The sequence below is a fragment of the Saimiri boliviensis genome, chromosome X (assembly GCF_048565385.1).
Source record: "Saimiri boliviensis isolate mSaiBol1 chromosome X, mSaiBol1.pri, whole genome shotgun sequence".
Taxonomy (NCBI): Eukaryota; Metazoa; Chordata; class Mammalia; order Primates; family Cebidae; genus Saimiri; species Saimiri boliviensis.
The window spans coordinates 101,402,785-101,415,087 of record NC_133470.1 but is presented as its reverse complement, the minus strand read 5'-3'; the positions used below and the strand labels follow the sequence as shown (position 1 = coordinate 101,415,087).

The following is a 12,303-nucleotide window of genomic DNA, read 5'->3' as shown; positions in this document are numbered from 1 at the left end:
CTTGCTCCGTTGTTTTTTTGAAGACGCTGCTAAGTATTCGTATTATTTCTTCCTTAAATGTTTGATAGAATTTACACGCTAAGTCACCTTGCTTTACCTTGTATTTGTGAGGAGATTTTAAATTACTAATTAAATCCCTTTTCTTTTTATAGTTCTATTTCGATTTTCTATTTCTTCTGGAGTCAGTAATTTGTCTTTTAGGAATTTTTTCTCTTTTATCTAAGTTTAATTTGTTGGCATAAAGTTTTTCATGATATATTCCTTTTAATTTCTATAAGGTCAGTATTAATAACCCCCCTTTGATTCTTGATTTTGATGATTGTGTAGTCCTTTCTTTTTTTCTTGGTGAATCAAACTAAAAAATTGTTAGGCTTATTTCACTTTTTTGGTGAATCAACTGTTGATTTCATTGATTTTTCTGTTTTTTATTTCATTCATTTTCTTCTACTCTAATTTTCATCATTCCCCTCTTTCTGCTTGCTTGTATTAAATACATAAATCTAAAACTTCAGGAATAAAAAATTATTGGTTTTATAAAGGAGAATTTGAAACCTTAGACATATAGAAATGCTTATGATATTGCAAGTAGTAGTCATTTCGACCAGTTAACCAGAAGGAAATTGGTATGCTGAAACCAGACAAGTTTTTTGTACCGGGTTTTATTGATTTTAAAAATATGTAGTTTTTTTTTTTTTTTTTTTTTTTTTTTTGAGACGGAGTTTCGCTCTTGTTACCCAGGCTGGAGTGCAATGGCGCAATCTCGGCTCACCACAACCTCCGCCTCCTGGGTTCAGGCAATTCTCCTGCCTCAGCCTCCTGAGTAGCTGGGATTACAGGCACGTGCCACCATGCCCAGCTAATTTTTTGTATTTTTAGTAGAGACGGGGTTTCACCATGTTGACCAGGTTGGTCTTGATCTCTTGACCTCGTGATCCACCCGCCTCAGCCTCCCAAAGTGCTGGGATTACAGGCTTGAGCCACCGCGCCCGGCTAAAAATATGTAGTTTGTAGGAAGGTGTTTATTGCATGAGCAGTTTGTTTTTTTAATATTTTAATATTTAGAATTCCCATTTTCACGGAATCCCACAAATTTATTTTTTTTCAAGCTTAAAAGTATGTGTCAACCAGCACATACACTATCCCCTTTGTGCTTTATCTCTGGTAATCCTTATAAGAGCACCATGAGTTAGATACTGTTTTATGCTCATTTTATGGAAGTCGAATCTTAGAGTGCACATTTAAGCAGCTCTCCCAGGTTTAACCAATTGGAAAAGTAACAGAACCTAGATCTGTCAGATTTCAGAGATTGCACACACAAATACTATATCACACTGCTTACTGCTGTAAGTTCAGCAGAGAATTCTTTGTTTATATGGAAATCACAAACCTGATAATATCCAGGATAATTGACATCACTTTACCTACCTTCTATATCCCCATTTTGGTGATTTAAGTGGGGTCATCTGTTCACCAAATTAATCAAATCTTAGACTGGTCACAATTCTGAAACTGTACACTAAGTTTGTATGTAAGCAGGCTTTTCCAGGGAAAAATATCTACAGATTTAAGCAAGTCATCCAAAGAGGGTTAGGCCCACTACTCAGCATGCCCTGGATGATAAGAGAATGCCATGGAGCCTACACCCTTCCAATGGGGAGAATAGTGTCGATTTCTTTGCCAGTTATGTTCCAGTTTTTAATCAGAGTGTTCCAGTCACATACACATAGTTAGCTATGACGCATATCTGCAGATGCTGGTTCCTCCACTTCAAACGAGTCAGCCAACTCCACCTGAAGAGCTTCATACTGTTGGCTATGTGTTTACAAATGATGGGCAGGTAAGATAACTTTCTATTTCTGCCCTAATTGCGACATTCTTATTATAATTATTTTCTCATTGGAAAGATGAATATAAACTATATGTGTTAATTCTCTTGATTTAAAAGATAACAATATGACACAGGAATTCTCATGTGAACATAAAATGGGAACTTTTTGGTCCAAGAGTGGATTCATTGTACTAGGAGCTGATGTTTTTAATTTTCACATTTAATGCTCATAATTGTTCTGCGGATGTGTATTACTATCTCCCCTTTAATGAGAAATCAAGGCTGACAGTGGTCAAATGGCTTGCCCCGCATGACACATGATAGGAGATAGAGCCAGGGTTTGAACGCATATCTTCCTGACTCCAGAGTCTATATTCTTTCCCACTCACCACAATAACTCCTTTATATCAAGATTGCAGTCTACTGCCTCCATTTCTGTTATCCAAGTCTCTAGTGCTCTATCTAAGAAATGACCAAGTATTCCTCTTGGAATCTGAAGCACTAAGTGATGTTGCCATGATTAGATTGTCCTAACGGTGATATTAATGTGATGTTTGTGTTGTCTAGGAGAGAGACATACTAACTTCGCCATTAAAACATGAAGATAAAGGGGATTGCATCTGCAGTCATGGAACAGACCATTGGTATAAGGACACAGATAGGCAATAATCTCTTCTGTAACAAAACCAGACTGAAGTCATTCCACCACATTCCCCAAACTCCTCAATTAATTGGACTTTTCCTTGATTTTCTGTGCCTTTATTTTCTCTTTCTTAAGGAAAGAGATAAGAATTACACTTCACTCATAGGGATTGGCCAAGGATTGAGTTAATACATGTAAAGCATTTAGAACAGTACCTGGAGGGTAGTAAATGTTCAGTAAAAATGTTTTCACACATTCTCAGCTCTTATAGAAAATAAAAATGGTTTGGAAAAATTTCAAATCAAAATTATATCTAAATATATTTTATTAAATATTATATTTAATAAAATTTATATAATATAAATATATTGTTATTAATAAACATTATTGATAATAATATATAGTATTAAATATTAATACAATTTATATTAATAAAAAATGACTAAGTATTCCTCTTGGAATATGAAGCACTAGGTGATGTTGCCATAATTGGATTGTCCTAATGGAGATCTTTTTTTTTTTTTGAGACGGAGTTTTGCTCTTGTTACCCAGGCTGTAGTGCAATGGCGCGATCTCGGCTCACGGCAACCTCCGCCTCCTGGGTTCAGGCAATTCTCCTGCCTCAGCCTCCTGAGTAGCTGGGATTACAGGCACGTGCCACCATGCCCAGCTAATTTTTTGTATTTTTAGTAGAGATGGGGTTTCACCATGTTGACCAGGATGGTCTCGATCTCTCGACCTCGTGGTCCACCCGCCTCGGCCTCCCAAAGTGCTGGGATTACAGGCTTGAGCCACCGCGCCCGGCCTAATGGAGATCTTAATGTGAGTTTTGTGTTGTATATAAGAGAGACATACTAACTCTAACTTCACCATTAAAACATGAAGACAAAGGAGATATTTAAATTTTATTAAATATTAATAAAATTTATATAATAGATATAAATATATGTATTATTAATAAATATAAATTTTATTAAATATGCTCCTGCATACTTTATATGCAGGAGTATATTCTTTTTTTCTTCACCTTTTATTTTATATTCTGGGGTACATATGCATGACGTGCAGGTTTGTTACATAGGTACACTTGTGTCATGGTTGTTTGCTGCACCTATCAGTTCATCACTTTGGTATTAAGCCCAGTGTCCATTAGCTAATCTTCCTGATGCTCTCCCTACCCAATACCCCTCCCCGTGACAGGCCCCAGTGTGTGTTGCCCCCACCAGGTTTCCATGTGTTCTCATCATTCAGCTCCCACTTATAAGTGAGAACATGCACTATTTGGTTTTCTGTTCCTGTGTTAGTTTGTTGAGGATAACAGCTTCCAACTCCATTCATATTTCTGCAAAGACATGATCTCATTGCTTTTTATGGCTGCATAGTATTCCATGGTGTATATGTACTACATTTTTTTTTATCCAGTCTATTATTGATGGATATTTGGGTTGATTCCCTGTCTTTGCTATTGTGAATAGTACTGCAATGAATATACACATGCATGTATCTTTATAATAGAATGATTTCTATTTCTTTGGGTATACACGAGGTAATGGGATTGCTGGATCAAATATTTCTGCCTCTGGATCTTTGAGGAATCACCATACTGCCTTCCACATGGTTAAAGTAATTTACATTCCCACCAGCAGTGTAAAAGCTGTCCCTTTCTCCACAACCTTGCCAGCATCTGTTGTTTCTTGACGTTTTAATAATGGCCATTCTGACTGGCATGAGATGTTATCTCACTGTGGTTTTGATTTGCATTTCTATGGTGATCAGTGATGTTGAAATTTTTTTCATATGTTTGTTGGCCACATGAATATCTTCTTTTGAGAAGTTTCTGTTCCTGTCCTTTGCCCACTTTTTAATGGGGTTGTTTGGTTTTCTTTTGTAAATTTGTTTAAGTTTCTTGTAGACTCTGGATATTAGACCTTTGTCAGATGGAGAGACTGCAAAAGTTTTCTCCCACTCTGTAGGTTGTCTGTTCACTCTGATTATTGTTCATTTTTCTATGCAGAAGCTCTTTAGTTTAATTAGATCACATTTGTCAATTTTTGCTTTTATTGCCATTGCTTTTGGCATTTTGTCAAATCTTTGCCTGTGCCTATGTCCTTAATAGTATTGCCTATATTTTCTTCTAGGGTTTTTATAGTTTTGGGTTTTACATTTATGTCTTTAATCCATTTTCAGTTAATTGTTGTATAAGAGGTAAGGATGGGGTCCAGTTTCAATTTTTGCATATGGCTAGTCTGTTCTCCCATCACCATTAATTAAATAAGGAAACCTGTTCCCATTGGTTGTTTTTGTCAGGTTTGTCAAAGATCAGATGTTTATTGCTGTGCGATCTTATTTCTGAGTTCTCTATTCTGTTCCATTGGTCCATGTATCTGTTTCTGTACCAGTAAAACTCTGTTTTGTTTATTGTAGCCCCATCGTATAGTTTGAAGTTAGGTAGTGTGACGCCTCTAGCTTTGTTCTTTTTGCTTAGGATTGTCTTGGCTATTCTGGCTCTTTTTTGGTTCCATATGAATTTTAAAATAGTTTCTTCTAATTCTGGGAAGAATGTCAATGGTAGTTTAATGGGAATAGCATTGAATCTCTCAATTCCTTTGGGCAGTATGGCCATTTCCACAATATTGATTCTTCCTATCCATGAGCATGGAATGTTTTTCCATTTGTCTGTGTCCTCTTTGATTTCTTTGAGCAGTAGTTTGAAGTTCTCTCTGAAGAAATCCTTCACTTCCCTTGTTAGCTGTATTCATAAGTATTTTATTCTTTGTGTGGCAATTGTGAATGGGAGTTCATTCATGATTTGGCTCTCTGCTTGCCTGTTTTTGGTGTATAAGGATGCTAGCAATTTTTGAACATGGATTTTATATCCTGGGAGTTTTCTGAAGTTGCTTATCATCTTTAGAAGCTTTTGGACTGAGGCGATGGGATTTTCTAGACATACGTTCATGTCATCTGCAAACAAAGATAATTTCACATCCTCTTTCCCTGTTTGAATAACCTTTATTTCTTTGTCTTGCCTGATTGCCTTGGCCAGAATGTCTGATACTATGTTGAATAGGACTGGTGAGGGAGGGCATCCTTGACCTGTGCCAGTTTCAAGGGGAATGCTTCCAGCTTTTTCCCATTCGGTATAATATTGGCTGTGAGTTTCTTATATATGGCTCTTATTATTTTGAGGTATGTTTCTTTAATACCTGGTTTATTGAGAGCTTTCAATATAAGGGAATGTTGAATTTTATCAAAGGTCTTTTCTGCATCTATTGAGATAATCATGTGGATTTTGTATTTAGTTCTGTTTATGTGATGAATTGCATTTATAGATTGCATATGTTGAAACAAACTTTCATTCCGGAAATGAAGCCTACTTGATCATGAAGTATAAGCTTTTTGTTGTGCTGCTAGATTCAGTTTACCAGTATTTTACTGAGGATTTTTGCATCGATGTTCATCAGGAATATTAGCCTGAAGATTTCTTTTTGTTGTATCTCTGCCAGGTTTTGGTATCAAGATGATGCTGGCCTCATAAAACGAGTTAGGTAGGAGTCCCTCCTTTTCAATTTTTTGGAATAGTTTCAGTAGAAATAGTACCACCTCTTCATTGTACCTCTGGTAGGCAAGAGGATATTCTTTGGTTATCCTTTGATGAAAATAGCTTTTAGATAACCTACTATATCCTTCAATTTCATGTTTTATCTACCACCAAGATTGCAAAACACCTGGTACACCTACCTAGCTTCAAGGTCAATTTTTTTGAATCTCTATAAGGTTGAAGGTAGGAAAATTTACCTTTTCAATCTATCCTACACTTCATTATCTATATGTATCATCTAATAAATTATTCATCAGTATTTGTTAATAAGTAAGTTTAAAGCACTAAAATATAAAAAAGATATTTCTTTTTTTCCCTTCCTAACAAGGGCTGAGACAAAATCATGCGTACTTCATTAGATAACCATAAGTTTATTACTTTGGTTCATGAAAGCCACTCATTCCCCAGGCATTCTGATTCATCATGACTGTACCATGTTTGACTTTGGATAACACCTTGTATTTTACCTTCCCTTGTTTCACTGAGACTACATTATAATTAGCTTGCATTTTCTGAGAGCATCATGTCTGTTGAGTGAGGATAAATCTTTGACCTGTGACTAAAACTTATGTTAATTATATAAATGCATGGCTGTGTGTGCATAAGAAGACTGTGACTTTGCAATGGTTGGATTTGCCTTTAATGGAATATGTTCACTGATGTTTTTCAGCAAACAGGAAGTGATGACATAAGTCAGGTTGCAACAGGGCATCAAAGCAAAAAGAAACATTCCAGAGAATCCAAGAGACACTCATCATCTAAGAGAAGGAAGAGTATGTCCCTGTGGTTACACCAACAGGAAGGTGAGGGGGAATCCAATCTTTTGGGCCTCAACCATGGCAAAGGACATTTGTAGTCATGTCCTTGAGAGATGAACAGATATGAGTGCATTTGCAAGTGGAAGGGCAATGCTCTAATTAGGTGCAACAATTTGGAGTTTCTGCAAGCGTGAGATGAATAAAGCAGGTTCCTGAGGCAGAAGGAGATGATGGGTGCAACAAGAGGACGGGTCTGCTCACTTTCTGCCTGTCCTCACATTCTTCTCGAACTAGTGCAGTATGGCTTCTTCTCCGTGTACTGCAATGAAACTACTATCATCAAGGTCACCTGTGTTCGCTGCACTTTGACATCAATTTCTCAGCAGTATACGGCACAGTTGTTTACACACTTCTGCATGGAAAGGTTCTTCAGTCCCCAGACACCTGGATTTCTTACCCTGTTACTAGAGACTCATTTTCCTTCTCCTTTTTATTTTTCTCCTCTTCCTTCCCATTTCTTTTTTTTTCTTTCTTTCTTTTTTTCTTTTTTTTTTTTTTTTTTTTTTTTTGAGACGGAGTTTCACTCTTATTACCCAGGCTGGAGTGCAATGGTGCGATCTCGGCTCACCGCAACCTCCGCCTCCTGGGTTCAGGCAATTCTCCTGCCTCAGCCTCCTGAGTAGCTGGGATTACAGGCACGTGCCGCCATGTCCAGCTAATTTTTTTGTGTTTTTAGTAGAGACGGGGTTTCACCATGTTGACCAGGATGGTCTCGATCTCTTGACCTCGTGATCCATCTGCCTCGGCCTCCCAAAGTGCTAGGATTACAAGCTTGAGCCACTGCACCCGGCCTTCTTCCTTCCCATTTCTAAATATTTCAGGGTGACAAAGCCTGATCCTAGGCTCTCTTCGTTTCACTATAGTATCTTTTTATGTGATGCCATGCTGTCTTAGAATTTTAAATGATTCACACTATAAAAACTCTCATCATTATATTTCTAGACTACAACTTATTTCTGAAATCCAGACTCAAATACAACTACACGCGTGGTATCTCTATAGGGTGTCTGATAGGCATCCAAAATTCAAGTGGCTCTACATGTTCAAATTTCTGACCTCCCTCTCTCCAAAAATACTTTACTTTCAGTCTTCACTATTTCAGTTAAAGACAGCGTCCATTAGGTGAAATATCCACAAAGGTGTAACAAGCAGCTGCTCACAGGTATGGGGAATTGAAAAGTCCTGGTTTTTAGAGTTTTCAACTATCCATAGTGCAAATAATTCCACCATGGCCTAGTTCAAGCTGTCGACATAGGTCACTGAACCAGAATCAGGAAGAGTTGGCAGCACTCAGCTCCTGTAGTCAGTTGCCTAACACCTCCTGAACACCCCTGGTGTACTTTTACTTAGTAGCTCACCTCAAAATACTTAAAGTAACTTATGATTTCTCTTATAATTCTTTTATTATTCTCTCACTTCCAATCTCTTGGCAAGTCCAGCAGCTGATGCTCAGTATAAATTCTGCATCCCACCATTTCTCTCTATCCCTCCAGTGCACACTGCCATGATCTCTCACTAAGGTTGTACAATAACTTGTTAGCTCTGTGTTTCCAATCTTCCCTCTTCTGTGGCATATTCTCTAACCCTGTAGCTAATTATATCAGCAAGTAAATCACATCATGCCATGTCCCTCCTGAAAACCCATCTTCAAGTCTCCTAAGCACTCAGAACAGACCCTCAACCAGCTTTGGACTGAGAGCCTCTGCATGGCCTGGCCTCTGTCACCCTCTCCTAACACGGGTCTCATCCATTTCCTCCTGGCTCTCTCTGCCTCTGTCCTTCACCCTTGTAGTGCCCAGTCCATTCCCACTCCAGCCCCTACCCTTGGCCTTCACCACAGCCTAGAACTCTCCCTCTGCCTCTGCACAGGAGGCTCTGCTTCTTCCTCCAAGTCTTGCCCAATGACACCTCCTCAGAAGGCCCTGCCAACCAGCTGCAGCCTCTGGGGTTCCCTCTGCTGCTGTCTCCCACAGGCCTGTGGACTACTTCCCCAACACGAGTCCAATGCTGCTTGTTTCATTTGCTCATTGTGCACGTGCTGTCTGACTGACCTATGCAGATGTGAGCTCCACAGGGGCAATGAACATTGCTCTATGGGCTGTTTACTGCAGATCCCCAACTCCTGGCCTGCAGGCTACCACGGATGATGAATAAATGAAAGAGGTGTCAGACCTGGAGTGAAAAGTAAGTCACTTTTTCTAGACAAAAGGGAAGGATCTGTAGAATCGTATAAAAACAGGAATGTTTGATTACAGAGTGGAGATAGAATGTTCAGTTCTAATAGCCACCTCTGTTTTCTCAGAATATTTGAGGTAGAAAGGAGACAGGTTCAGGAAGACTCCCTTAGTCTGGCTTCCTGCTGTGCACAACATGACATTCATAAGTGAACTATAAAAATAATATCAAGTGAGAATTGTAAAGGGCAGCAAGATGATTCAAAATGATGGGTACAAGAAACATGTGAATGTTTATTCTACTGTCGTACTTGTTTACTGCATGTACTCATTATGCCAAGATGTAAAAAGGTAGTTTTATTGTGTTATCTGATCTGATCTTTGTTTGCAAGAGAAACATGTTACCACATGTCATGAGATTTCCACGTGGTAAATCTTTCTGTTTCATGAAGTAAATAATTCCCTAGAAACTGGTTCATACATAGCTGCCTTGCTGGGGGAGGATGGGACAAAACACACCTATCTTGCAACTGAGCCTCTTCATTTGGTTTCTAGATGTTAGTGTCACTCAAAATGTCTGTGAAGAGAAGACGGAAATTGGCCAACCACAACTTGATAACATCTTGTCAACTGTTCCACTAGGACTTATTAAAAAGACAAAACTGGTATTTCATCCATGAGTATCAGGCATTTGTGTAAGTTTATTAGTTGTACTGTCCTACTTGGTTTCCATATGCATGTCTAATGTCACGAAGGGAAGAAGGTGGTTTTGTTGTATTACCTTTCATGGCCTCAGTTTGAGGGGTGTCAGATTTTCACCTGCTATATCCTAATTCTGGATGAGATAATTTCCTAGAAACTGAGCATCAGAGGGGTATACCTGTGGGGTTGACATAATGCACTTACTTCACAGCTCAACCTATACATTTGGTTTCCGGATGCTGCAGCCACCTACAATGTCCCTAAAGAGAAGATGGAAAAACGGTCAACCCCAGTGTGATAACATCTTGTCAATTGCTCCACCAGGGCTTAATATGGCAGGAGCCGGTATTTCATCCATGAGTACCAATGATCTGTGTATGTTCACTTAAAAGTTGGATTTTCCTACTTAGTTACCATATGCATGCATATTGTCATGAAGGAGAGATGGAGGTTTTGTTGTATTATCTTTCTTGAGCTCAATTTGAGGGATCTCAGATTTCAGCCTACCATTTCCTCCTGCTTTATGCAATAATTTCTTGGAAGCTGAGCATCAGAGGGACATACCTGTGGGTCTGACATAATGCACTTTCTTCACAGCTCAACCTCTTCATTTGGTTTCCAGGTTCTACCGTCACTCACAATATCCATGAAGAGAAGGTGGAAAATGACCAACCTCAATCTAATAACGTATTGTCAACTGTTCAACCAGTGGTTATTTATCGGGCAGTAGCTGGTATTCTGGGCATGAGTACCAGTGATCAGTGTATGTTTGTTTACTAGTTGTACTGTCCTAGTGGTTTTCCATATGAATGCAGAGTGTCATAAAGGGAAAGAGGTGGTTTTGTTGTATTATCTTTCATGAGCTCAATTTGAGGTGTCTCAGATCATCACCTGATGTATCTTCCTCCTGCTTTATGGGATAATTTCCTAGACCCTAAGCATCAGAGGGATATACTTGGGGTGTTTACATAATACACTTAGCTCAGAGCTCAATCTTTTCATTTGGTTTTCAGATGCTACCATCACTCACAATGTCTTTGAAGAGAGGATGGAAAATAACCAACTACCATCTAATAACATCTTGTCAACTGTTCTACCAGGGCTTACTTATTTGGTAACAGCTGGTATTCCAGCCATGAGTACCAGGGATCAGTGTATGTTTGCTTATAAGTTGTACTGTCCTACTTGGTTTTCATAGGCATGCCTAGTGTCCTGAATGGGAGAAGGTGATTGTGTTGTATTACCTTTCATGAGCTGCATTTGAGTGTTCTCAAATTGCCACCTGGCATATCCTCTCTGGCTTTATGAAATAGTTTTCTAGGAACTGAGCATCACAGGGATATATCTGTGGAGTTAACATAATGCACTTAACTCAGATCTTTATCTCTTCATTTCATTTCCAGATGCTACCTTCACTCACAATATCCGTGAAGAGAAGATAAAAAATAGCCAATGAGCACCCGCTAATGTCTTCTCAACTGTCCCACTAGGCCTTATTAATATGGCAGCAGCTGGTATTTCATCCATTACTATCAGAAATGAGTGTAAGTTTGTTTACTATTTGTACTGTCTTACTTGGTTTCCATATGTATGCATAGTGTCATGAGGGAAGAAGATGGTTTTGTTGTATTATTTTTTCTGGTCTCAATTTAAGGGTTCTCAGATTGATACCTGGTATGCACTCCTTCTTTATGAGATAATTTCCTAGATATTTAGCATCAGAGGGGCACACCCATATGGTTGACATAAGGCACTTACCTCACAGCTCATCTACTCCATTTGGTTTCCAGATGCTACCGTAACTCACAATGTCCAGGAAGGGAAGAAAAATAACGGCCAACCAGTACCTGATAACATCTTGCCAGCTGTTACACCAGGGCTTATTAATTTGGCAGGAGATCACTGTATGTTTGTACCAGGGATCAGTGTATGTTTGTTTACTAGTTGTACTATCCTACTTGGTTTCCACATGCATGCAGTGTTATAAATGAAACAATGAGGTTTGAATGCATTGTCTTTTGGGAGCTGAATTTGTGAGCCACCTAGTATATCCTCTTTTATGTGATAACTTCCTAGAAACTGAGCATCAGATGGATATACCTGTGGGGTTGACAGAATGAACTTTCCTCACAGTTCAGCCTCTTCATTTGGTTTCCAGATGCTACCTCCACTCACAATGTCCAGATGCTACCTCCACTCACAACGTCCATGAAGAGAAGATGGAAAATGGGACACCAGTACCAGATAATGTCTTGTCAACTGTTCTACCAGGGCTCATTAACATAGAAGCAGAGGGTATTCCATCCATGAGTACCAGGAATCTATGTATGTTTGTTTATTAGTTGTTCTTTTCTACTTGTTTTCCATATACATGAGTAGGGAAGAAGGTCAAGTGGGGAAGAAGGTGGTTTTGGTGTATTACCTTTCCAGGCCTCAATTTGAGAGGTCTCAGATAGCCACCTGATATATCCTTCTGTTTTATGAGATAATTTCCTAGAAACGGAGAATTAGAGGGATATACCTGTGGGGTTACCGTAATA

The 12,303-nt window shown here is 38.8% G+C and overlaps 1 protein-coding gene across 1 annotated transcript in view; it reads left to right on the top strand.

The window, feature by feature from the left end:
* The first annotated feature begins 1,625 nt into the window (after positions 1 to 1,625).
* Positions 1,626 to 12,303, top strand: part of SAGE1 (sarcoma antigen 1) — a 134,741-nt gene continuing 124,063 nt past the window's right edge. The window contains 8 exon segments of the mRNA XM_039463914.2: positions 1,626 to 1,718; positions 1,721 to 1,837; positions 6,740 to 6,872; positions 9,617 to 9,653; positions 10,038 to 10,138; positions 10,386 to 10,526; positions 10,777 to 10,917; positions 11,948 to 12,058. Of these exon segments, the coding sequence (XP_039319848.2) occupies positions 1,626 to 1,718; positions 1,721 to 1,837; positions 6,740 to 6,872; positions 9,617 to 9,653; positions 10,038 to 10,138; positions 10,386 to 10,526; positions 10,777 to 10,917; positions 11,948 to 12,058 (874 nt within the window).